Genomic DNA, 26995 nt, shown 5'->3' with positions numbered 1-26995 from the left:
AGCTGAGATTACAGGCACCCACCACCACAACTGGCTATTGTTTGTTATTTTTAGTAGAGATAGGGTTTCACTATGTTGACCAGGCTGGTCTGGAACTCCTAACCTTCAGTTATCTGCCCACCTTGGTCTCCCAAAATGCTAGGATTACAGACATGTGCCACCATGCACAGCCTGTTGTAACATGTTTTAAACATGCATGGGAATGACAACAAAAACTAATTCAGGCTGTTTTGTACCTCTAGGCAATTAATTACAGTAGCATAAAAAGATACATAAAAAGATTACAGGCATGTGCCACCATGCACAGCCTGTTGTAACATGTTTTAAACATGCATGGGAATGACAACAAAAACTAATTTAGGCTGTTTTGTACTTCTAGGCAATTAATTACAGTAGCATAAAAAGATACTAAGGCCAAGTGTTTTAGAGTCACGCTTCTAAAACACCGTGTCTAGCAAAGAGTCATCAAGTAATGATTTTTAAAAATTATAAGTCACACACGCACACAAACACAATCACCTAATCAGAAAAACAAGAAACCGATTTTCTTTAGATTCTCAGAGTGACAACACTCACAACTGTCATGTCAGCAAGTGAAACTTTACTCAAAGTAAAGATCAGAATTCCAATCAGCATTTGAACCACTGCAAATATTTCACAGTGTCAAAATTCACCTGCCTTAAAACCGAGCACGTATAGAAATTGCAAATTGGAAACTTTATAGTATCAGGATATTAAAGAAGAACCACATGAGGTACAGAAGAATTTATTTTAAATCTCTAAATCTTACGCTTGTAAATGGCATTTTCTCAAACATGAATACTAACATTGGCATTATTTGTATCAAATTTTCCCATCCAATTTGGAAAAGAAAACAACATTGGGAATAAAAAGGCTCTTGGCATTTCAAATATTTTAATGTTCTTAATTCCAGATTAAAATTAAAATTACAAAATTTACCTGCTTTGAATGTTTCTCTGTCCTTCAATTCTAAGGCTTTATTTGGAAGAGAAATTTTCATTCCACAGGTAGGCTAAAATGGTTTGGAAACACAATAATTATTATATAATGTATACTTCATAAAATAAGTAGTTAATACTCAAGATAAAAATATAAAAGTTATTACCTTCAGAAGACCACCTTTATCAGGAGACTCTAAAAGAAAAGGGACATATATAATTGATTATACGCAAGCCTGTCAAAGTCAACCAAACATTCATGCCGTGTGAATATGAAGATGAATCCTCATGCTTGGATTGAAAAGGGATTACACTAGGTTTTGGGGTCTTTTGGGTTATTGCGTTTGTTAACATGCCAGCGTGACAGAAATATACCTAACAAAATTTAAAAAATAAATTTCCTCAAACATGCTGTGAAGATTTCAACAGTCAAAATATATTTCAAGTGACATTAACTAAAGCAGAAAATCCTAATACCGGTAAGAGTAAGCTGCCATAAAAGGAAAGAGGTTGAATTTAGTAAGATGACCAAGATATGACCCCTCCACCAAAAATAAATAAATAAATGTCCAAGCTAATGGTAGAATGCTATGACATATTATTAAAGAAACACATCAGAATCACTTATGTCAATATACTACAAGTAGCTATTATGTTCTTCAATTTGTCCTGTAATTTAAGAATTGCAAAGCTCCGATGAGAATTCAAAGGTACAATTTACTTATCATTGCAGAGAATGTTCTAAATTCATCAGCATAAATATCTACTTACAGAATAAAAGTTTATAAATATATTTATTTTTGAACCTCTGTGAAATACGAGTATTTTCACATTTCTGGGGTTCTCTAGTTTAGTCTTCTTAAAATTTCCTGATCCACTTATACAGAAAAGTCAAAGCATACTCATCAACAAACTAATACAGTCCAGGTGCCATGGCTCATGCCTGTAACTCCAGAACCTTGGAAGCCCAAAGAGGGCGGATCTCTCAAGGCCAGGAGTTCCAAAGCAGCCTGGCCATAATAGCAAAACCCTGTCTCCACAAAAAATACAAAAATCATCCAGGTATGGTGGCACATGCCTGTAACCCCAGCTACTTGGGAGCCAGAGCTGTGAGAATCACTTGAACCCAGGAGGCCCAGGTGGCAGTGTGTCAAGATCATGCCACTGCACTCCAGCCTGGATGACAGAGAGAGACTCTGTCTCAACAAAAGAAAAAACACCTGATATGAAAGTATCAAAAACTAGACGTCAATTTCCAGAGACTTTTTACATATCATTAACCTGCATATTTCAATTTTAGAGTAATGGTTATTGAAAATAACAGTTTTATTGTTCAAGGAATGAATTCTACAATTGCTTTGTTGCTAAAACTAATTCTATTTGTTATACCATGTGAGTTGTTAAGCCACTGTTATGAAAAAGCTTTTATAGAAAGCTTAGCTTCAAGAAAAAACAGACATTTCTTTGACATAGAAATATCTCTCCTTTCATCAAATAATATGAATATAACATGCTTAATCTCTCATTTTTCTCTACTTTGTTATTTTTCAGTAAGACACACTCTAATATATTTAGACATATCAAGTATATATGTTGTTTCCTTTGAGAGTTGATTGATCAATAATGAAGACACTTCAGGGATATAAACTGTCTAAAACACACAACATTTATGTCCAAGCATTTTAAGGCTAAATATGCATGACCGTGTTGCAGGTATGTGTTTTAGAAAAAAAGTGCTTAAAATTGTATTCAATACACTTTAAATAAAAACCCGCTTTAATTACGATGAGAAGATCGTTCTCGATTCATTAATATCTTTAAACTTTACTTCTGAAGCACTGAAGAAACCTCAGAAATTCATATATAGGAAATGATACCATTAATTCATCTGCTTGTTTTAGGTAAAAATATGATAAATGTACATCCTCACTAAGTGCAAAGAAAGCAGAGTGTCATGAGATAGGAAATGAATATGTAACCAAAATATTTTCCTTTATGAAGAAAATAGCTGTCTTTGACCTTTCTAAGACAAGATAAAAAAGCAAAACACGCAGAGATGAAACATTCAGAGCTATCTCACCATCAACGAACCGTTTATCACTTGGCATTTAGGAATCCTATGTATGGTTGAAAACTCTGGTTTTAAATTGTGATCTGATTATCCCTGAAGTTCAAAATCGATGCAGAGGAAGCAAGCAGGGAAATACTACCTTCGTTATTTTTCTAAATTACTTTTTTTTTTTATAAAGGTGTACACTGGAGTTTTTTAAAATCAGGACAGGTCACGTGGCATGGCTCTAAAGATTAGTGAGCCACATTTGTAATGGCTATTGAAATGTATGGCTATGCATCCTTGCATTTTAATTACTTCACTTTTAACTTCTAACATAGCGTGAAGTAGGACATACACTTAAACAAAGGCTTGTTGACATCTGTAATTATTATGATGCTTTTTAGTCACCATGAAGAGAGTCTAATTAAATGTGGTGGAAAGTAAAAATGCACACTATGATTTTTTTTTTCTTTTGTCTGTGTCTCGCCCTGTCGCCCAGGCTGGAGTGCTGTGTCGAGATCTCGGCAGAATACAAGCTCCACCTCTCGGATTCAGGCCATTATCCTGCCTCAACCTCCTGAGTGGCTGGGACTACAGGCACCCACCGCCACTCCTGGCTAATTTTTTGTATTTTTATTAGAGATGGGGTTACACCGTGTTAGCTAGGATGGTCTGGATCTCCTGACCTCGTGATCCGCCCGCCTCGGCCTCCCAAAGTGCTGGGATTACAGGCATGAGTCACCACGCCTGGCCTGAAATCTTAAAATAAATGAAAAACAAGCTAATCGCTGAAGAAAAATAAAAAGTTGCTGTAGAATGACAAGAACATTGTACACCCATTTACATATGGTTTTTGCAAAAAATGTTAATGCCAATATGTATATGCTGAGTGATGAGGAGATAAGTGATCTTGAATCAGAGGAGCAAATCATGACACTGAGAAAATAAATGCAAAAGCTGAACATAGAGTGCTACACCATGTGTCTTTAATGCAACACATTATAATAATTTGTATCATTACAAATATTCATCATGTTCTTTAATATGTCCTGTCATTGAGAAAGTACACAGTTCGGATGAGAATTCAGCTGAATGTAGATTTGACATCTCATCAGTGAAAGTGTTATGAATTGATCAGCTTGGATATATACTTGGAGCATAATACTAAATATAAATATTCATTGATTTTCATACCCGTATGCTACAATAGTATCCAACATTTTTGTAATTTCTGTCTTTGCCATCTCAGTATTTCTTGATCCACTGATGGAGGAAGATGTACAAACCTCATCAGGAACAGCAAATTTAATTAGCCCTCAATAGTGATGTATTTGTTATAAATTTAGTTGCAACAGACTTATTAAATATTAACAAAATTTTCTAGGTTAAAATCAGTAAAATGATTTTACTGATTTGGTATATCATGTTATTCGCTAATGAGGTTTTATAAAATGGCAATTTACCAACACAATTTGCTTCCTTAAAAATAAAGCCAAGGTTCTTACATTCTAGTATATGTTATTCAAATTGTGAATATCAACAAAATATATACATATATATATATTTGATGCCTCATAGTAATAAAGAAAATTAATGAGTCACTGAGGTTTAGTCCAATTCTAGTAATCCTCATGATTCCAATAGTCTCTGGAGCACCCACACTCTAACATTCTGCAGTAAAAATATTCTAAATGCTTCCGAAGTGAGTTCACTCCATTTTCCTTCATACAAAATCCAAAATAATCTAGCTGGCTTCTCTCTTGTCCCCTGCTTCCTGCCTCATAATCTCTCTTCTTTAGCGAAACTAATCTCTAGACTTGTGCTCTTGTTTCTTCCCATTCAACACACATTCTTTCCTTTTTCTTTGTTTAGCAGTAGTATCTTCCATCTACAATTTCTATTCCATTGCCCCTTTCTTCTTCTCCCCTAACTAAAAACATACTCAAAAATAGGAGCACCATAATGCTTTCTCCTGACCCTTTTCTGTCCTGACCTTCTACCCAATGGCGCTTCTTCCACATTTTTTCCAACAAAGGTCTCTCATCTTGCTACTCAGAGCAAGGTCCAAGGACCACCAGCAATAGGATCACCTGACAACTTACTAAAAATGCAGAGTCCCTAGTCGGCTGAATCACAGTGTGAATTGTTAACAAGGTTTTCAGATGATTTTCTAAAGTTTGAAAACTTATGGTCTATACGGAGAGTATATGATGAATTATATACATGTGTGGCCATGCATATATGCTTATTCTCAACTATTGCAAATAGAACACAGCTCTCCATTGTCAGCTGCTTCCATCCCTAATGGCTTCCCACCAGTGAGAAAGACAGGAAGAGCCAGAATATTTTTGCTGTAATTCTCTGGTATGTTTTGGCACTAGAAAGTCACTTTATATTCTTCCCAAATTTCTAACCATACCCGATCTTTTCCTAAAGAATCATTTCATTTTACCATCCTCCATTATATAAACCTGCCTCTTGTTCCTTCCCATCCTCTCTGTACTCTCTTTCTCGATCTTCATTTCCTCTTTTACTACTTTCTCCTTTATTATTTTCTCATTTTCCTCAGCTCTTGGAATACCTTGAATTCAAACTAATAATTCAGTTCCTTTTCAGCACTCTCAATATACTCTGTTGCCAACACCTGATAAGAAGTATAACTCATCACCTTTTCACTTCTCTTTTTTCCGTGCTTTGCATTGAGGAGGTAATTTTCTTCATCTATTAGAGGATATCCTTCCTCATCAGTTTAGATAAATATGTGGTCAAATGACTTTTTAAATAAAAAATGGTTCTTACCTTCTAATTTTCCATTTAAGGTATCGAATACTTTTTGATGTGTAGCTTTGGGTAAATACACATCCTTCTGTGAAACAGTCTCACAGGGACTCTGTTAAAAGTAATATCAATAAATAATTTCAATGAAAAAATCCTAGTAATGAAGAGTATCAAAATTTCCTAAGTAAAATCTTTTTTAAAAACAGAATTTCCTAGTTTGCAAACAATTCGACTTAAGAGCACACACGTATAGAAAATCAAAACATTTTGATAGAAATCACCATCAATCCCACAGAAATACAAACTGCCATCAGAGAATACAATAAACACCTCTACACAAATAAACTAGAAAATCTAGAAGAAATGGATAAATTCCTCGACACATACACCCTCCCAAGACTAAATCAGGAAGAAGTTGAATCTCTGAATAGACCAATAATAGGCTCTGAAATTGTGGCAATAATCAATAGCTTACCAACCAAAAAGAGTCGAGGACCAGATGGATTTACAGCAGAATTCTTCCAGAGGTACAAGGAGGAACTGGTACCATTCCTTCTGAAACTATTCCAATCAATAGAAAAAGAGGGAATCCCCCCTAACTCATTTTATGAGGCCAGCATCATCCTGATACCAAAGCCAGGCAGAGACACAACAAAAAAAAGAGAATTTTAGACCAATATCCTTGACGAACATTGATGCAAAAATCCTCAATAAAATACTGGCAAAACGAATCCAGCAGCACATCAGAAAGCTTATCCACCATGATCAAGTGGACTTCATCCCTGGGATGCAAGGCTGGTTCAATATACGCAAATCAATAAATGTAATCCAGCATATAAACAGAACCAAAGACAAAAAAAAAACATGATTATCTCAATAGATGCAGAAAAGGATTTCACAGACAATAAACTCTGATCAAATTAAGATGTATAACATATCCTTTTGTATCACAGAAGATAATTCCAGAGACATACTCTACAAAGTCATTATGGATTGCCAATCACGAATCTTAACCACTACCTATAAAAAATAAATCTAGGATTTATTTGCCACATGCTATATTCTTCTATAATAAATTCAAAATAAGATGCAGTTTTGGCTATCATAACTTTCCATGTCTTTATTAAACAAGCCCTAGAAATATCACATATGTGGGGACCAATATGAAATGGTGGGGTTATACCTCCTACGGGGATGTATCTATATCTAGGGAGGAGGGTTATTGGGATACAACTCTCACTAGAATCGCTCATGTTCCTTTGTAACAAAGGCATTTAGAAACAGCATAAGAATTATATATTGAGACTATCTCCCTTACCAAAGACATTCCAGGACACTAAATCCTCCCCTCTCATCCCAGAGAATATTTGCTTACATTTCACGGTAAACAGGTATCTCCGATCTCTGCTTCTAATCTTTAACTTCTACTTCATATAGCCTTCCCCTTTGTGTAGATCTCAAGTCTTCCTCTTCCTTTCTTGTATTAGTGCACACTATTGGATTTAGGACTCACACAGATAATCCAGGATGATCTCATCTTGAGACTCTGAACTCAGTTACGTCTGCAAAAATCCCTTTTTAAAATGGACCACAATGACAAGATCTGGGCAGACATATATTTGAGCAGGCCACCGCTCAATTTTTTTTTCTTTCATTGATGCCAATGTCCAAAAACATTGGCATCAATGAAAGAAAAAATGAATTTGGAATATACTAAGCATTGCTGTAGAATTTTTAAGAGGTTATGGGAATTCTTTAATGTACTTTCATATCACCATTGTAAAACTGATAACTACATCTTTTTAAATCTTTACACTAAAGGCATCTATTCCCTTTTAATCTACTGGGGAAAAAATGGCAGCATACTTCCAAATAGTTTGAGTTAAATGCTATTTCTGGATAAACATATACCTTGAAACACATTTCAAGTGATTATTTTTCATCTTCTCACCTATGTAGTCACCTACAACTGCAACTGTATTCATTTAACCAGCCTTTACTGATAACTTTTGGTGTCTTTCCTATACTTATTAGAATGGGACACACAAAGGAAAGGCAGGACTACAGATTCAGTCTTTAAAAACTTACAGTACTATTGGGGAAAAAAGAGACATACACATTAGACAACAAAGAAATAATGACAGTGAAATCCACTGAAATAGAGGAGATACTTATGTGCCTTCATGATGGTCTGCAGTTTTCTTGAAGGCAAAATATGTATTTCTTCAGCTGCCTTTATTCTTTTTCCTTTTAGATTATATTTTTTATTGCTAATCTTTCTTCTTGTCCAGCCATTTATATTCACAGCATGAAGTTAGTGAAAACAATTGGCATCTCTATTCATTTCTTTTTGTATGAACAATTGCAGAAGTCTTGGGACAAGAAAAACCGGTAATAGTTTAGCTCCTATTTTTTTCTTAAAATTTTCTTGAAAATTATATTCTATGTTCATATTGTTAGTAAATGTCATTACTACACCATAACTGTGTATAAAATCCTGTGAGAAATATCAGTAACACATGAAGCTTAGTTTATTTTATAATAAAATGAACACTCTGTCAATTAAATACCATGTGATAAGAGTTTTGAAATTTCCCTTTTTCTAATTAAGAAGCCCAGCTTTGAGCAGCTATTGCCATATTTAAAATTTATACTTTGCTTTTTCCTTATCAGACTCCATAATTTTTTCTAAATTTGTTGTAAAACCAAGTAGTAAAGTCATAAATATAAATAGGCCTAAGTTTTTTGGAATTGTCATGTTTCACTGAATCTCTAATTTTCTAAATTTGTAGGAAAGACCACTTATATTTGTCAAATTCAGATACAGTATTTCAGAAAAAATACGATCTTCACCTTCACCCTTTGATATATACCCACTTTATCACTCTTCAGTGAGTACCATATTATAGAGTCTTTTTCTTTAACCTAATGAAATGGATAAATTAAAGGATTAGGAGTCTTCTTAAATTACCCCTTGTACATAAAGTAAATCTGCTTTGTATTTTAATTCACCAACTGATCGCATATAATACAAATGTGACTTGTATTCAGATAAATCCATTTAACATAGATACAGAGGTTACTTATAAAATACAGGTAAAGAAAGAATATTTCAAAAGCAAGTTCTTTGGATTCAAAGGAATCCTTCAATTATTTAGAGAAAAATGTTAAATTATTGTTATTTTATGTTTATTATGTTTGGGATTCAAAATTTGATGAAATAATGTTTTGCATTTGCAAATAAAGGGGGTTAAATTTAATGCAAAAATGTCACACTAGATAAATGAGGGTGAACCTAATGAGCTTCTTACAAAATGTAAGAAACTTACAGCCAATAGTATTAAGGGCTTTCCATGTGCCAAAAATTGGGTTCAGTTACTTGCTTTATTGTCTCTTTAAAGAACAGAAAATAAATAATATTAATTTTGGAAACGAGAAAAGCTTAGAAAAAAAGTAGCTTGACCAATCAAGATAACACTGCTTTTGGATGAATCAGTTAGAGCCAGATTCTCAGGTACACTCTATCAGTTATTAAAGAAAGCTCCAATTCATGCTCCTGCATTTCTCCCTAGCCAGTTTGGAGTAGAAGCAGGCAAGCAGCTGAGATCACTTTATTCAGAGTGCCAGTAAGAATTACCAGGAAATCTGACTGTGCAGCACAATTCAACAGCTGGAAACTTTCAGTCCAGTTGCCACTGTCATTCTAGATATGTATGCAATTCCGTAAGCTGGGCTTAGGTTTCATTTGGAGCTGCCTTCAATATTTATCGATAATTCTGTAGCATCATTCAAATCAAGGAAAACTCCACCTTGCCTAGTCAAACTCACATTACCTGCTTTTTGAAAAAAGGAGAGAAATTTTTCTCTCTCTTCTGACATTTGTTCTTAAAAAAAAAAATATATATATATATATATATCAAGAAACCTCTTTCTTCTTTTTTTTGTTGTTAAATGTGGTTGGTACACATAGTAGAAGTAGGGTATACATTTCATGTTGCATTTGTGCCTAATTTACTAGCTACTATATTAATAACCATTATTAAAAATACTTTTTTGAACATATTACTTGTTTTTACAAATTAACTTACATTATATGGTTAAAAAATGAATTTTCTTAATGTTGTTTGACCTTGTAGGACAACACTTTTTACTGCTCATTGACCACAGGTAATGAATGAATATAAAACATAAACACATATATTTATGCAAAAAATCACAAAAATTAGCAATCACAATTTAATTCTTTAGCCAATAATATCTGTAGATATGTAGATAAAATCTTTATTTAAATTATTTAAATCATCTCCCTTTATCTTAATTTCTGGTTTTCTATAACCATTTGGACTAGAGAAATCATATACATGCTGTCATAAAAATTATAAACTCCATTATACAATCTTATGTAAATTTATCTTAGAATTATATTGATGTAGCTCATTTTACAAAATACCTACAGAATCACACTTGTGCTAGAAAACTAAAATATTAAAAAAGGTTTTGAGTTCTATCTTAAAAAATAACAAAATAGGAAAAGAAAGAATAAAAAGGTGGAAGAATGAGAAAATTATAAACTATCCATAATAAACCTGTATGACAAGTCAGTGGTATATATGCTCTATCATGAGGGAAGAACTCTGAAAAGATCCTCATGGGTTTTCTAAATAATTGAGGGTTATAAGAAGAAAAAACAATGAGTTTTTTCTTACTATCTTTATTAAAATAAAAATGTCTGCATAAAATAAGTAGACTAGCAGTAGTTGATTTTGTTTGAGGTGTGTATGTGTGTGTGTGCGCACGCACATGTGCGTAGGTGTGTGTCGACTCAATTTTAGATTCAGGGATAATTTGAAAGAATATTTAATAAAAGTCTTACGTCTTTATTAAAAGTTTCTGATTGATAATGCTTAAAATCTGAAGAGCAGATAGGAATAAGGACAAAGTCCTGAAGAGGTGCTTTTCTCATTTTTCCCTGTTTAATTTTTAATGTTTCAATGTTTTCAATTCTCCATGAGGGAGTCAATTCATGAGTGTCCATTATTTGAAGGATACTCTTATCTATGAGAGGGGGGTGGATCACCTGGGGTCAGGAGTTTGAGACCATCCTGGCTAACATGTTGAAATTCTGTCTCCACTACAAATACAAAAATTAGCTGGTAGTGGTGGCAGAAGTTTGTAATCCCAGCTACTTGGGAGCCTGAGGCAGGAGAATCACTTGAATGAGGGAGGCAGAGGTTGCAGTGAGCTGAAATCACGCAACTGCACTCTAGCCTGGCCAACAAGAGCGAAACTCCATCTCAAAAAAAAAAAAAAAAAAAGGAATGCAATAAGAAAATTAAAGTACCCTTGCTTTCAAGCAGTTGACAGTCCAATGCAGAACCCATGCAAGTAAATGGAAAATTTTAATACAACCTTGGTCTTGCGAAGCTAGGGTTATAAAGTGGGGGCCTCAGGAATCCGTAGGGAAAAAAACCTTTTAATAGTCTTGAAAGATCAGGAAACATTTCTTGGAGACAGTGATATCTGGAAAATAAGCAAGAGTTCTCTACACAAATTTAGCAGGATGAATGCTGAGAAATGGGAAAAGATTCCAGATGGAGGAGTACTATATTAAAGAGTTGACAATTGAACTGTAATTGATTTTCCAAACTTGAGGAAAGAAAAAGAGTTCAATTCCTAATAATAGCTGAGGCAGAAATATAATCAGAGGCTAAGACACAAAAGTTATTTTAAGCCAAATTTTGAAGTTTGGACTTCATGCTGAGGAAAAGGTTTCTTATAACTTAGTCAGATTTGTGTTTTAGAAAAATTAGGCAACAGGCATATTTAATTAGATGATAACAAGACCATAGGCAGAAAGGACTGTAAGAAAGTGCTTTAAAGTAAACTGGCTGAGAAATTACTGGTGGTTTCAATGAGGGTAATTTAGAAGGCACATGCTGATATTCACAAGAAAGTTATTATCTTTTATCTATGAGATTATACCTTTTAAAATTTCACTTAAGACATAATTGTTTAATACATAGCTATATATTAGGATAGTTTTTCTTTAATTATTTAATACAAAACATTTTAGAATCTTTGAGTAAAACAAGAACAATTATGTTGTATATTGTTGATATGGCATAAAAATTACACTATAGCTGGTGCTATTTAAAAGTGTTCTCTGAAAACCAGCATCATTAGCATCAATTAGGAAATTGTTAGAAATGCAAATTAATGGGACCCATCCCAAAACTACTGACTCAAAATTCCTGGATTTGGGCCCAAGGTATCAAGGCTATTCTGATGACTACTTGGATTTAGATTACGTAGCCAAGGTCAAACATACTTAAAGACAGAATAAATCTAAGGAGAAAAGTAATGCAAAAAGTAATGCATGGCCTTATGTTCAAAAACTACAAAAAATTGTAAAGTAAGAGGGAAATATCAAGTATCACAATTTTTAATAAAATGAATGCAACTTTGTTGGCATGTTTATTGTATCATTTTTTTTAAAAATATCATTTCAAACTGTGTAACATATCTGATAACCCAAATAAAATATAAGTATTTTGTACAGCACATTTAATCTCTATTGACCATGGTGATCTTATTAACTTGTAGAAGCAAGAATGAAAGAATCTCCAGATTCATGTATTTTATCATTTAAAATTCTGAAAAAAAAACATGTTCTGGAAGAAGTATTAAAAATTGCTATGGGTCAAGGCTGGGTGCGGCGGCTCACACCTGTAATCCCAGCACTTTGAGGGCTGACGGGGGCGGATCATGAGGTCAAGAGCTTGAGACCAGCCTGACCAATATGGTGAAACCCCGTCTCTACTAAAAATACAAAAATTAACCGGGTATGGTGTCTGTAATCCCAGCTACTCAGGAGGCTGAAGCGGAAGAATCACTCGAACCTGGCAGATGGAGGTTGCAGTGAGCTGAGATAGCGTCATTGCTCTCCAGCCTTGGTGACAGAGTGAGACTCTGTCTCAAGAAAAAAAAAAAAAATTGCTGTGGGTCTGATATACAGGATTGCTTGAGGCCAGGAGTTGTAGAGCAACCAACCTGGGCAACATAGGAAGGTCCTGTTTCTTAAAATAAAAATGCCATGTAGGAGATAAGTGTTGCTATAAAAGGCATAAAACTTTACATTGCAATTATTATGGCATTCCTAAAATTGAAAAATTTAATGAAAGTTTTCCTTCATATTTTTTTCTTATTTGAAATAATTTTTGTCAGTGAAGTAAGTGTAGCAGTGACAACTTTATAAAGACACAAAGAAGACTGGAATAGTAAGAGTGACATATTCAACACGATTTTTCATTAACAGATATATCTTCATTAACTCTCATTATTGTTGGCTGAATTTATGTATGAAAATTCCTACGAACCACTTTAAAAATTGCTAAAGTCTTATTAAATTTGCTTGTGAAGCTTGAAAGTTAAAGGCGATAAAAGTGGGGAGTGAAATAAAAAATGCAATAGTAGAGTCTAATTCAGATTATTCTATGTAAGAAGTAAAACTATTAAGCCATCAAAGATTAAAAACCTAGTCATAGAAGATGATGCCTGGTATTGGATCAGTTGCAAATATTGACCAGATTAAACAGGTAATTGTAAAATCTCTATGCAAACATACAGTCATAATTATAGCACTTGTACTGACATACTCCAATTATATGCTGAAATTTTTGATTTAACACATTTAGAAGAATCTTTTTACAGAAAAATAAAATTTCTCACCTTATAGTCTATAAAAATTACAAAACTGTTTGCTGAATGATGCCTGCTTGCTAATTTACTTAATAGAAAACTTTCATCCATATAAGAATATTTGGAAATAATCTCAATGTGATAAATGGATTCTATGAATAACCAAGAGCCGATATGGTACTTATTGGTGGAATACTGAATGTTTCTCCCTAAGATCTGGAACATGGATACCCAATCCCATCCCTCCTTGTCAATATCTTACTGAAAGTTTCCTAGATTGTACAAGGAAAATAAACAAGAGGAATTCAGATTATAAATAAAAATAAAATTCAAAAGTAGTCAAATATTTCAAAGTGAGACAAGCAAAGATAAACAGCATAACAAAAACACAGATTGTACAAATAAAAAATAAATACTGACATAATAAACCTAAATTTCAACAAAATTAAAGTTACATTTTCAAAATTTCTAACATACTGAAAAGAGCTTCATCAAAATAAAAATGTATTCATTGACTAAATTATGTATGGACACAATGAAGTTCCATGCAGCTGTGTAGTTCTACACAGTTGACCCTTGAACAACTGAGGCATTGGGCCACCAACCCTTGTACAGTCAAAAATCCACATATAACTTTTGAGTCCCCCAAAACTGATAAAATGGACAACTAATACATATTTTTTATGTTACATGTGTCATGTACTATATTCTTACAATAAAGGAAGCTAGAGAAAAGATCATTTTCATGTTATTAAGAAAATCATAAGGAAAAGGAAATATATGTACTATTCATTAAGTAGAAGTGAATTATCATAAAGATCTCCATCCTTCTTTTCTTCATGTTGTTTAGGCTGAGGAGGAAGAAAAAGAGGAGTTTGTCTTGCTGTCTTGGGGGTGACAGAGGCAGAAAAAAATTTGCAGGTAACTGCAAATAACTGTAAATACCTGCATTGCAGGTAACTTGCAATGCAATAATGTGTTGTTAAAAAGTCAGCTGTAGTACTACACTGTTCATCTACTCCACTATCTTACCTTTCATCGGCTATAAACATTTTGAAAAATTCTAAATAAAATACCCTAGGTGAGTCCTTAATGTTAACACAGAAAATCCTAGAGGATTTAAAGTGATTAGGAGCAGTATAAATTGCCTTTTAGAATTTAATTAAAGAAATTTCTCAATATTTAAACAAAATCTTAGTGAAATGTGTTCACATCTCACAAAACTCATTACTTACACAAAATTATGTTCTTATTCAAAATGCAATGAGATTATGCCTCCTTGGTGTTTGCAATTTAGTTAAAAACAAAAGAAATTTCCACTTTGCTCATATCTTTCCATGTCTTTTTAAGCAATATTTATCATTTTTTCTTTTACACATATTTACTTTTATTTACTTTTTATTGTATATATTTAGAATGTGCAGTATGATGTTTTAATATAGATATAAACAGTGAAATGATAACTATATTTTGGTAAGCCAATAAATATGTCCATCACTTTCCATAGTTTCGTGTGTGTGTGTGTGTGTGTGTGTGTGTCTATTAAGAGCACCAAAACTTACTCTCTTGGCACATTTTCTATATACAATACAACATAATTAACTATAGTTCTCCTGCCATACATAAGATCTCCAGATTATTTATCTTATGTAATTGTAAGTTTGCACCCTTTGAAGTACTTCTTCCTATTTCCTTCCCCTCCCCACCCTGGTAGCCGCCATTCTACTTTGTTTTTATATAGTCAATTTTCTTCTTTAGATTCCATATGCAAGTGAGATCATGTAGTATTTTTCTTCTGTGTCACTTCTTTTTTATGCATAGACTTTTTTAGTTCACAATTCTTCCCTTTTTGCTTTGAATTGCATGCTTTCCATGATTCTTGCCACTCTTTGAGGCAAAACACCATTTGGTAATATTACAATAACAAAGAAGTACCATACATTTTTTTAAATGACCACACTATCTTAAATATTTCAGCACAAGAAACATCATAGTAGGTCTTTGTTTAAGGAAAAACTCTCTCAAACCATGTTTTTCCTCTGCTCTCACACCAAAGCAAAAACAATCATCAACACAGAGGAAGACTTCTGTAACCAAACATGTAGTGGTTTTTCCCAGACACCAAGCAGCGGACACAGGCTGGGTGTCCTCCAATTCAATTCTGGCACTGCCTGGAGATAGAGTCAAAGGTTAAGGGCTCAGTCTTCTTAACCTGACAACAATTGAAAGTCAGGGCCTCAGGAACTTGTGACAGACTGGCTTCAAGTTGGGGTTTCCATGAGTCCCTCAGTGGGTTTGATTAATTTGCTGGAATGGCTTATAGAACCCAGGGAAACACTTAAGTTTACTGGTTTATTACAAAGGATATTGCAAAATATACAGATGAAGAAATGCATAGGGTGAGGTATGCTGGAAGAGGTGTGCCCTCCTTCAGGAGGCTCCACATGTTTAGCTCTCCAGATGCTCTCCAGAAGACTCTGTCTGAGATTATGAACCACAATCAGAAAGTCTTGTAAATATTAGAGTCCTTCCTTGGAGCAGGTGAAAGAAGGGCAGGAGAAGGCCAGAGAGATTCTGTTTTCTGAGGCCTTCTCCTGAGGCCTGTCATACCCATATTATAACAAAATATTGTAACAAGAGGTGTGGGAGTTATGAGCCAGGAACTAAGGATGAAAGCTTACATATATAAACCACACTCTCCAACCAGATAACTATATAATTGGATCGATGTAAATTATTCACACCTTACTATTTATTAAAATGCATTCACTTGTGTACCTTTTACATGACAGTATTATTATCTGGAGAGCATAAAAGTAAGAATAAAGATTTAAATTTTATTTTCACAGCAATTTAGAATTATTATCTGTATAAGTGTAATATCAAATATCAATAATTTGTGTTTTAGGATTTTATAGCACACATAAACTTTTTGCTTTTTATTATAATATCTTCCTCATTCTAATTTCTGTCTTTGAACTGTGGAATTATGTTAACAAGTTCTCTTCCTGAGCTTTCCAAAAGAAGTAGAGAGTTTCATATAATGGTCTAACACACTTATTTAATAAAAGTAGAAACTGCATTTTTTGAGACTTTTAATGCTTGTCTTTGTAATATAGATTTCCAAGTAGAAATATATATTATGGATACTTGCTTTTATGTAGAGAGATAGGTTGAAGCCTCAATTTTGTTCATTCAGTATGGCAACATGGCATAAGCTGGGTATTTTTATAACTTAAATTAGTCTAAGTAAATATTGTATTCATATGTAAGCATTAACGTCTAAGAGTGATAAAGATGCCTGCCTATTCTCACCCTTTCCCCTTTGTGATCACAGCACTTTAATTGCCACTGAGGATTGAGAGGAGTTCTGTGTGTTCACAGACATTGACAGCTCTATAATGAAGATATGTTAATAATAAAATGGCAAGGCTTTCAGGGCTGTATATATTATGAAAAGGTTAATGAGTAGTGCTACCCACAGCGCCCTGTTTAGCTGACTTTGAAATTTTATTGATGAGAAAACTTTTGAGTTTTTCCTCCTGAAGAATATGTTGGCCGATGATTCTTATTAACTTCACGAGGGAATGCACACATTTGCGTCTTTTTTTGTTAATCCAAATTGCATTAGTCTGCTAGCACTGCCATAACCAAATACCATAGACTGGGTGGCTTAAACAACAGAGCTTTATTTTCTTATGGTTTTTGAGGCTAGACCTTATGAAATAAAGGTGCCAACATGGTTAGGTCCTGGTGAGAACTCTCTGCATTGCAGAAAGTCACCTTTTTTTATTGTTTGCTCACATGATTCACATGTGCATGGAAAGAGAGAAAGCTCTCTGGTGTCTCTTCCTACAAAGGCACCAGTCTCACCATGGGGACCCCATCATTGTGACCTCATGTAACTCTACTTTCTAAATTATCATCTCCAAATACCACTATGTTGGGAGGTAGAGCTTCAATACATGAACTTATTTAGGGGGGCAGGGCTACAAGCATTCAGTCCATAGTGCAAATAATTTTTAAATTGTGGAAATAAGAATTATGATTTCAAAATATTTATATTTTCTAGTGGCTAACCTACTTGTTGTTAGATTAAAAAAAAAGAAAAAGAAAAAAAGAAAAAAAAACTTAGAGGCCAAGGAAAAGCTTCCCCTTTGCTCTCTGAAGTTTTGCTGAAAAGTCAACTCACAAAAAGAGATCAACAGGACAAGTGACATAGAAATGTATTAACATGCACACAGGGCCAAAATGTAGAGTGTTTTCCCCCACCACCTAACGGGGTCTAGAAGTTTATAGACCATTTTGAGGTTACAGGAAGAATGCGGGCTTAGAGTGTGGCAAAACAGGTTCTGCTGGGAGGGGGAAAGTGGAGACCTGGCTAGTAAAGGTGGTCTTGTTACATAGGTGAAACTTCACAAGTAGCAGCCCTCAGAGAGAATACATAGTATATGTCTCTTTCAGACATTTAAAGGTGTCAGACTCTAGATTAATCTTTTCTAGATCAGGACAAGGGAGGGCCTCAGATAAAGCCTAGCTGCATCAATGCAGATTTTCTCTACTGATAGAAATCTTCCCCACAAAAGACTACTTTAAGGGGTTACTTAGGTTTGCAGGCTCTCTGAACAGCCATCTCAAAATATGGCAAGGTGTATCTGGGAGTGATACATTCTGTTTTCAGGGTTTTTTTTTTTCAAAAACTAGGGCAGAATTTTTGCTATTCTTGCTATATTCTGTTGTATTTTTTTTCTTCTTCCCCTTATATAAAGGCTGAAAAGCAATGACTAATAAAGATAATGTTAATAAAACAATAATAAAAATAAAAATTTGTATTCTTGGTCACAGCAACAGAAATAGGCTCTGGCTATTTTAAGCAAAAGTTGTATGTATTGGATGTATATTGAGGGATCACGAATTGATTGTAGGCTGGAACTGCACAAAAATGAAACTATCAGAACACTTAGCAACAGGAAAATGTTCCCAGAAAATTTCTAGAATTTCTAACTTCACTAAACATTGTTGCTATTGCCAGTATCAACAAATTTAGACTTTATTTTTATTCTTGCACCAAAATTTCTAGATTCAAACTTTCAGATCTGAGAATTTGATTGACTTAGCTTCACCACTTCAAGCTTCTGATTTAGGAGCTAAGTTATTACTGTCCACAATATGGGATTGGAATCTATTGAGAAAGAGGTTGTTTTAAGCCAAATAGCAAAAGTGGCAAGTGATCACTATATTTTATTACTTTTGCTGCTCAAAACCAAAATTCTCTTTTCTGTCCATTTTTATATGTCTAAGTAATATAATAATATATCTATCCTTGTGAAGATATTATTTTACCTAACAGAAAAGAACAATAAATATTATCCATACTCATCTAGTTCTAATTAGAAGAACTTTGGGTAGCATTCTGAAGATTCATTGTTAAGAAATTAAGATGTTTTAGCAGTTTAAATTTTACCAAAGTAAATGGAAAATACAAAGAGTTTTGTCTATACTCTGTCATCTCCATGCCTCCTACACCCAGTTACCCTTATTCTTAATATTTTGCATTAGAGTGGTATATTTGTTACAATTGGTAAGTTGATATTGGTACAATATCATGAACTAAAGTAGATGGTAACATTATGACTCATTCTTTCTACAATACATTCTATGGGTTTTGACAAATATATAATATCAGTATCATATACAATAGTTTCACAGCCTTACAAATTCCCTGTGCTCCAGTCATTCATCTCACCCTGTTTCTCCCCAAATCTGTTAAAATCACTGATTAATTTTCACTACTCCCACAATGTTGTCTTTTTCAGAATGTGACACATTTGAAATCATACAGCAGATAGCACTTTCAGATTGGTTTCTTTCACTTAGCAATATGAATTTAAGCTTTCTTCATGCCTTTTCAAGACACAATAGCTCATTTATTTTTATTGCTGAATAATATTCCATTGTATGGATGTACCACAATTTCTTATCCATTCCATATTGAAAGACATCTTGATTGCTTTCAAGTTTTGGCAATTATGAATAAAGTTGCTATAGATATTCAGGTTTATGTTTGTACATGTTTTCAACTCATTTGGGTAAATACCAAGGAGCATGAATGCTAGTTCATATAGTAAGAGTATGTTTAGTTTTGTAGGAAATTTCCAAATTGTTGTCCAAAGTGGCTGTACAATTTTGCATTCTGACCTGTAACAAAGAAGTATTCCTGTTGTTCTACATCCAAATCAGCACTGGGTATTATCAGCGTTTTGGATTCTACCTTTTCTAATAAGTGTGTAGTGATATCCCATGGTTGTTTTAATTTTCAATTCCCTAATGAAATTGTATTATCTTTTTATATGCTTATTTGAAGATTTGTTTTTATCATTTCACTTATAACTAAATTGTGCTAATCTGCAAATTATGAAGTCAATGTTAAAGTTGTCCATGATAAACACTGTATGTATAATCGTTCCAAAACGAGGAGGAAATATTACAAAGCTGGAAATATAATTAACTCCACTATTTTTCTTCTACCAACTCCTCATGTTTACATATCAGCATTTATTTATTTATTATTATTATTTATTACGGCCCCTGAGAATTTACTCACATAGTTGGGATTCCTTACCCAGTGGGTAATTCAAAACCTTATTTTAATGGTTGTGTTTTTGATTGTTATCCCTTTTGAAGGATATATTATCTGTTGTAATATTTAGAACTAAAAATGGGAATATGAGGAAGAAAATGAGACCTGGTGTTGCAGGACTTTTCCTTAGTTCAGCTAAAGACAGGGTTCTTGCCCATCCCATGGCCATGAAAATTTAAGCTCTCAGATAGCTTAAAGGGTGAGTAAAGCAGGATTTTATTGGGTGAAAAGAGAAAAGAAGGGTGGAACAGGGACTCTCGAAAGGCCAGAGTCCCTCCACTAGAGCACTTCCCACTCGGCAGTTTGAATCCTAGTTTCCACCCAGGAAGAGAGGCCAGGGTCCTCCCTGCTGCAAACATCATGAACTTCCCGAGGCTCTACTCCAGTGGGAAGGCTGACTGGAGCTTCTTCAGTGACCCCCTCCCACCTGGCTGTCTCCTTCCCCCATCTAAAGAAGTACATCTAACTGCTCTTAGATTAAGGATAAGGGCCAAGACCTATCTTAGCTGCTTCCTGCTGATAGGGGCTGCTGTTTTTAGGAAACAGCAGTCAGAACTCCCTCAGGGGCCTATATAAGGGTTCCCAGCAGATGGGGCCATTGTCAGAGGTTCTGATTGCATGACTGTTTGGAGTTTGATGGCCTGAAGGCAAGAACAGACACAGGGTTATTACAAAACTTGTATCAAAATGAAACAAAGGGAGAGGTAAGGACAGCTCAAAAATTCTGAGGTCTTTTACCAGTTTGTATAGGGAGAAGGAGGCCAAAAGCCCGACTAGCAAGAAGGAAACTTTACCCTTTTGCTGGCATGTTGGGCTTCTGGGTTCCCTTCCCTGGAGCCCAGTCCTAAGTCAACCAGTTTAAGATTTGGGAAATTAACTCCTTCCAGTTTGGAGGATGCATCTGAGGGGAGTGTCCTGTAGTACAAAGACACAATTACCTATCAGTGAAGAGAGAACTGAGGAGAAGAAAGGAAAAAGCAAGCATTTTTTAAAGGAGTCCAAAGGGTTTAGGATACATTCGAAAGGGGTACAGACTGAAGATGATGGCTACCCATCTAGCAAGAGGTAAGCAGGTGTCCCTGGTTCCCTTCTCTTCCTAGCAGATACCGGGGTACATGAGGGAGAGAGAGAAGAGCATCCTCTTCCCCTCTTCCATCCTTGTATTCCCCAGTTTCGGCAACCTCAGCAGGTGCCACCATGCGCGTCAAAGTGGCTTGCACCCATGAAGCAGGGATAGCCTAGAGAATATGAATTATTTGCTCTCACCTATGTCTCTTTCCCACCTACTGTCAGTGGCCTTCAAGTTTCCTAGACCTCATTTATGCCATGGATATTAATGTGACCTTTATCCATGAAACAGGAAGCTTGGGGTTGGCTTAATTGGCGGTAATCAGCCACACTGGCCTACACTGTGCCTTTTAACCTCTGTTGCTGTCTTCCTCTGGATCCCTTGGATCCATTTTTCTTTCTAGGGCTTTGATCCAAGGCTTGGAATTGAGTCTGGGACAAAAAATGTATCTCAGGGGGTTTGCATGGACTCCTTATTATAAGCTGAATGCTAAGGTGAAACTGTGGAACTGAGTCCTCCTCCAACAAGGGAGAGGAAAGGATGTCTTGTGACTACACCCAGATAAGTGGTGGCTATAGTCATGCTTGCTACGATTTGGGTGCATGGTGCTTGGCTTTGGTTAGCTCCCTTTGTCTTACTTTCCCAATAGTAAAACTCTGAATGATAGGCATCCTATTGATTCCCATCACCTGGGAAGAATTTGCAGGATAATTGCTTGGAACCAGAATATTAATCCAGATTTTTACATTACCCATCTCTCATGTTTTTGTTGAGATGCAGCCACAGATTGCTGATTGGTTAACAGTAACAAGCAGGGTTAGTCTAAAACACAGGTGAAAAATTAAAACAACTAATGAGTTTAGAACTTAATGACAGATATATGATAAGTTTTGAAACATAATTTCTCTCTCCCCAGTGCTCAGTTTTGTTAAAAAAAAATCATCATAGGACTGAGTGGGTTGCAAAATGGACTTTAGTCTTATAATTGGCCAGATTATTTGCATAAAGTACACCATGAATAATTTTTTCTCCGTAGGCCTTTTATATTGGCTTTGATGGAAGGCTGTTGCACAAGGAATCTCAAATAAGACCTTTTAAAGCCAAGCCCAACCATGGGTTTCTATCCTCAAACACCTGTGAGTTGGGTGACTCTCCCCTTCTCTCCTCTTAAGGTCCCAAGATAAACTTGGATCCCTTAAGCCTGTTAGAAAGTGACATTTTTTACTAACCACACGTCAGGAACCCTGTACAGGAACTGCGTACATGAGGGTGTGAGGCCAGTTTCCCCCGTGGGGCTTTTACTGGCTCTGCAAGTTCAGATTAACTCCTTAAAAAAAAGCATATCCTTCCTGTCAAAGCCTTGGTAAAACAACCAATTTCTTCAATTGTGTTCTGTTGCAAAAGAAAAATGGATTCTTACTGTACTGATGCAAACAACTATATTGCCATGAGAATACTCACAGATAGTTTCTAAATTTTAGAGGAACCAGGCAGAGAGAAACAAACATGCTTCAAATTTTGATCATAGGGAGTATATCTTACTCAATTATTAAAGTCTGTAAATAGTTCAAAGTAAGTTTCCTTGACTCTGAAAAACAAAACAAAGATCAGCAATATTCTAAGCAAAAGTCAAAAAGATTTGCTTCAGCTTTCTGAGTTCAGTCCACTTAATTAACTCTTTTTTTTGCTTGATATTCATGAAATTTTCTGCTGTTCATGAGTCCTGTACATTTTCCTTTATTACAATGTTACAATCTCTAAAGTTAGCACAAATCTGTATTTGAGAGTACCTGTCATATATATGTGTATACATGTACTTTTTCAAAGTTTAAAAATTTATAATCTGGTTGATAAAAATATAGACATAAGAAGAGATAAATCGAAATAAGTTTTTTCACTCAGAATTTTTAAATATACATTCTGAGAGGTTTTTTTTTTTTACTGAAAAGAAAAATAAAATTTTCACCTATAACACTTGGTATATTTTTCAAAATTAAGATTTGAGAAAGTAAGAATTTTGTTAATTTGCGCAATAGAGAAACAAGATATATTGATAAATAAATGAGTGAATAAATACATAATTAAGATTCAACATATAGTCATTTACATGATTAGTGTTATTAGAAAAAATTGTTAGCAAATGTGTGGAACATTTTGGTGGTGAGGTTGCTAGCAGAAAAAGTAATATTTTACCTATAAAGCTCAGAACTGAAACTATTAATAATTTTAAATAATCACTTTTAGATTTGACAGGTAGGTGGCATGTGAATACAGTGGATAGCTAAAATATAGCCCAAATCTAAGGTAGTTAAAATTGCAACCAGTCTCTGGTTTCACAGTGAAATTTAAAAATTCTATATTCTCAGCCCCAGGGACATGTTAAATACCTATAAAATGATGGTAAATGTCAAATTCTCCAATATAACAAAATAGAAAAATCTTCTGAAATCACACCAAGACAATATAAAGCAGGTTTCAGGCAACACATCCTGATGTATGCTTAATGTTTTGTAAAACCTGAAAGAAAAACTAGGAAATGAACCATCAGGACAACTTGCCAGCTCAGAGCTATTTACACCACAAACCTCAAAAGACAGGGCCAACGAAGAGTAACTCTGAGGCTATGTAGATTCACAGCAAATGGTGAATTATTATTGACATAAAACCACTGTATACATGCTTTCTCCTTGTAATAGCAACAAAGTAATCACTTCAAGCAACAATGTTGATATAACTGCTTATTGAGAATTATCTTTGTGATTGGTGATTTACATAAGTTGTTATATTTATTTAGCCCATACTCAACACTAAAAAAAAAAAGCATATCGTGATTGAAGGCCAGGGAGGATGCAGAATATACTCCGGAAACTTGCACGCATGGGGCACCCACATACTCCCTCTACTGCAGGCATTATGTAGACCTTCTTCCTACTACCAGATGTTGGAAATGAATGCAGGTAGAGAAGATACAGGCCTGATAGACACTGTTCTATAATGATCCATGATCTCTTTTTAATGTTATTGCTTTGGTTTTTTTTTTCAAATTATCCTGGTGCAATTAAACCAGGGAAGAGTGATTTTCCCATCAGACTCTATTCAATAATAATTTAATCAGAATGTTTTAGATTAATATTCTCATTTTCTAGAGAAACTATTTTCTTTGTCCCAGATAAAAGGCAGTGAAAGAGTATTGATCTCAGGATGTCATCCAAGCAGAAATGGGCTAAGTTCTTCTCTGTGTTCCAATTACAAACCTAAGCTGGCTGCTAGAGTGCTCCATATCATTTCCTATCCTGCTTGTCCTGATGTAAGCACCTCTCTGGAACATCATGTTGCATAGAAATAAGTGGGTTTTGTTTTCCTGTTTATCTGTTGGTTTAATTTCTCATATGAAGTTATCATAAACATCAGTCTATTCATTATTCACTTACCATCATATTTTCTAAGGATGAAGCTTGATAAGAATAAATAGATATATAGATAGATAGATAGATAGATAGACAGACAGACAGACTGTTCTGTTCCCAGCATTGACAGAATCAGGATCAGACTAGTCATCCCAATATTAAAAAACCTTAACACTTATTGACCTGAAGAAATAAACTAAGGCAAAATTAATATAAGTAAAGAGTTTATTTGGGACAAATTTGAGGACTGCAACATGGGAGACACAGGTTGATGTTATGCTCTGATTAACAGCAATTGCTAGTAGGTTTTAAATGAAAAAAGAAAGGACAGTTCCTAAATCGAACATAAACTATCAATTGGCTATACATCATTCTTTGTATTGCAAATTCCAGGAACATAAACATAATGGGTAAGACTCACATTGTACAACCTATGATGGAATTTTAAATAATTTATCAGTTAGTCTAGAAACTCTGAGTAAGGGAAGAAATGTCTTTAAATAATTGCCCCAATTTCCCCAAGGGCATGAGTTGGGGGTAGGTGGTGAAGACTCCTTCTCTTGTTTTCTGGGCCTGAGACATGTTGTATACCTCACATTTTTCAGACCGCTCTCAGCTACTTTTCTTTATCATAGTGTATGAAATACATAAGTTAATTCATTTTAAGCCTTGTAGAGGAGATAACCTTGAAGATTTTGGTCCTTAGGGATTAAAAATTCATAAATCAAGGCCCATGGTCACACCAGGTCTCCCTGGACACAGCTTCCTGACCACAGTGCAGTGAGCTGGAAACTAATGAGAGCATGACAGTACCACCAAGCTGAAAAAAGCAGTTATCAGTGACTGGGGAAGCTAAAGTAACCAGACTGCATGAGGCAGGTCACCAGAGAGAAATCAGCCCCATGGGGTGGGAGAAACAATCTACCTAGAAGTTAACCATGAGACCTTGACCTAAGACTGGGCTTCCAATATGGAGAACAAGAGTACAAAAGGTTTATCAGACAGCAGCTGCTAGAAATTTGAGAGGAAAACAAAGATAACTGAGATTAAGCAATGCTGGCAAATATTTAAGATCTGTCACTACTCAGGTACGCAAATTTGTAACATTTTTTGTCACTCCAGTACTGAAACTGAGATGCAGCGTATAGCACCTTCTTCTCTAGACCTGCCCTAAGGAAGTCTAAATACAAGTTTTGAGAAGAACTGATGGGCACACAGTTTGGAAGTTGACAGTCTCACCATGTTACAGGGGCATGGAAAACATCATGAGCTTTATAGACACGTCTGCCGTATTTTTGTAAACCAAATCTACTCAAGTTCATAGTGATTAAAAGTAGATGACACATCTAACACTTTCTAGATGAATGTAACAGAGCACAGAGTTTCTACATATATTATTAGTAATGTTTAGTATACAAACAATCATTCTATTCATGTAAATTAATATAAATATGTGACCCAGTCTCATGAACAATGCAAAGTCAGAGATAACCAGGTCAACACATTTGTGTCTTTCCACAATGTTGGACTTTTACTGATTCTATTTCCATCATAAAAGCCACATGCTATTTGGAGTTCCCAAGGAGGCAATTCCGCTTAGTACTTCCCATTCACTTGGTACTCAGAGCCAAGGGTGCATAAGCCCAAGCCTTTCCACAAGTCAATCAATATTGCAAACCACACATAATAGTACATTTAATTAATATGTAAATGTTATAGATTATTCTACAAACAAACAAAGTTACATTTAACATCAAGGGAAGAACAGACAGAAAGATGGGTTAACAAATCAGACCAGGGAGAGTGATGAAGAGAAAAAAAAATGTCCTGGTCTAGGCCAGGCAGTCCCTGGGTCTTGCATGGAAGAGACTTTGATGTGGGCAGAGCCTTCAGTGGCAGATGTTGGTGCTGTTGAAGCCCTATTATCTTTATGGTCACAGAGTCCTCTGATGAGGACTGATAGTAGAAAAATGTGCTTGTTTATGTCCTTATCTGGTTGGATGCACTCTTTTTATTTATTTTATTAAGCAAAACACCTTATCCTTCTTGGCAAAGTACCCTATGAAGTAAAAGATGGAGTCTCTTTCTAAGGTGGGTTACTTATGTAACAGGTGCTCTATATACCCAGACCCGAATCAATCAGTCAGTCTATAAAAAACTGCCCCCAAAATGGTTAATTGTTTCCTGTAGGAAACAAAGATGTTAAATAAGTAATTATAAACATGTTAAAATAAATAAAGGGAGTATATCATAATGATTGGATAGAATCTTAGCAGATAAATGGGAAGAACAGGAAAAGAAAAAATCTGTGACCTTAAATAATGGTGAGTAGACATTTTCCTATATGTAAAGCAGAATGGGGTGAAAAAGGTTGAAGAAAAATGAATGGAG

The 26995-nt window shown here is 34.8% G+C and overlaps 1 protein-coding gene across 1 annotated transcript in view; it reads right to left on the bottom strand.

Moving 5' to 3' along the window:
• LOC129526428 (ankyrin repeat domain-containing protein 30B-like) overlaps positions 1–26995 on the bottom strand; it is a 74340-nt gene that overhangs the window by 30368 nt on the left and 16977 nt on the right. Inside the window, 3 exon segments of the mRNA XM_055360604.2 lie at positions 961–1033; positions 1127–1155; positions 5812–5902. Of these exon segments, the coding sequence (XP_055216579.1) occupies positions 961–1021 (61 nt within the window). The 5' untranslated portion in view covers positions 1022–1033; positions 1127–1155; positions 5812–5902.

The sequence above is a fragment of the Gorilla gorilla genome, chromosome 14, assembly GCF_029281585.2.
Source record: "Gorilla gorilla gorilla isolate KB3781 chromosome 14, NHGRI_mGorGor1-v2.1_pri, whole genome shotgun sequence".
Lineage (NCBI taxonomy): Eukaryota > Metazoa > Chordata > Mammalia > Primates > Hominidae > Gorilla > Gorilla gorilla.
The sequence above is the reverse complement of the archived record's forward strand: the minus strand, read 5'-3'. Positions and strand labels throughout refer to the sequence as shown.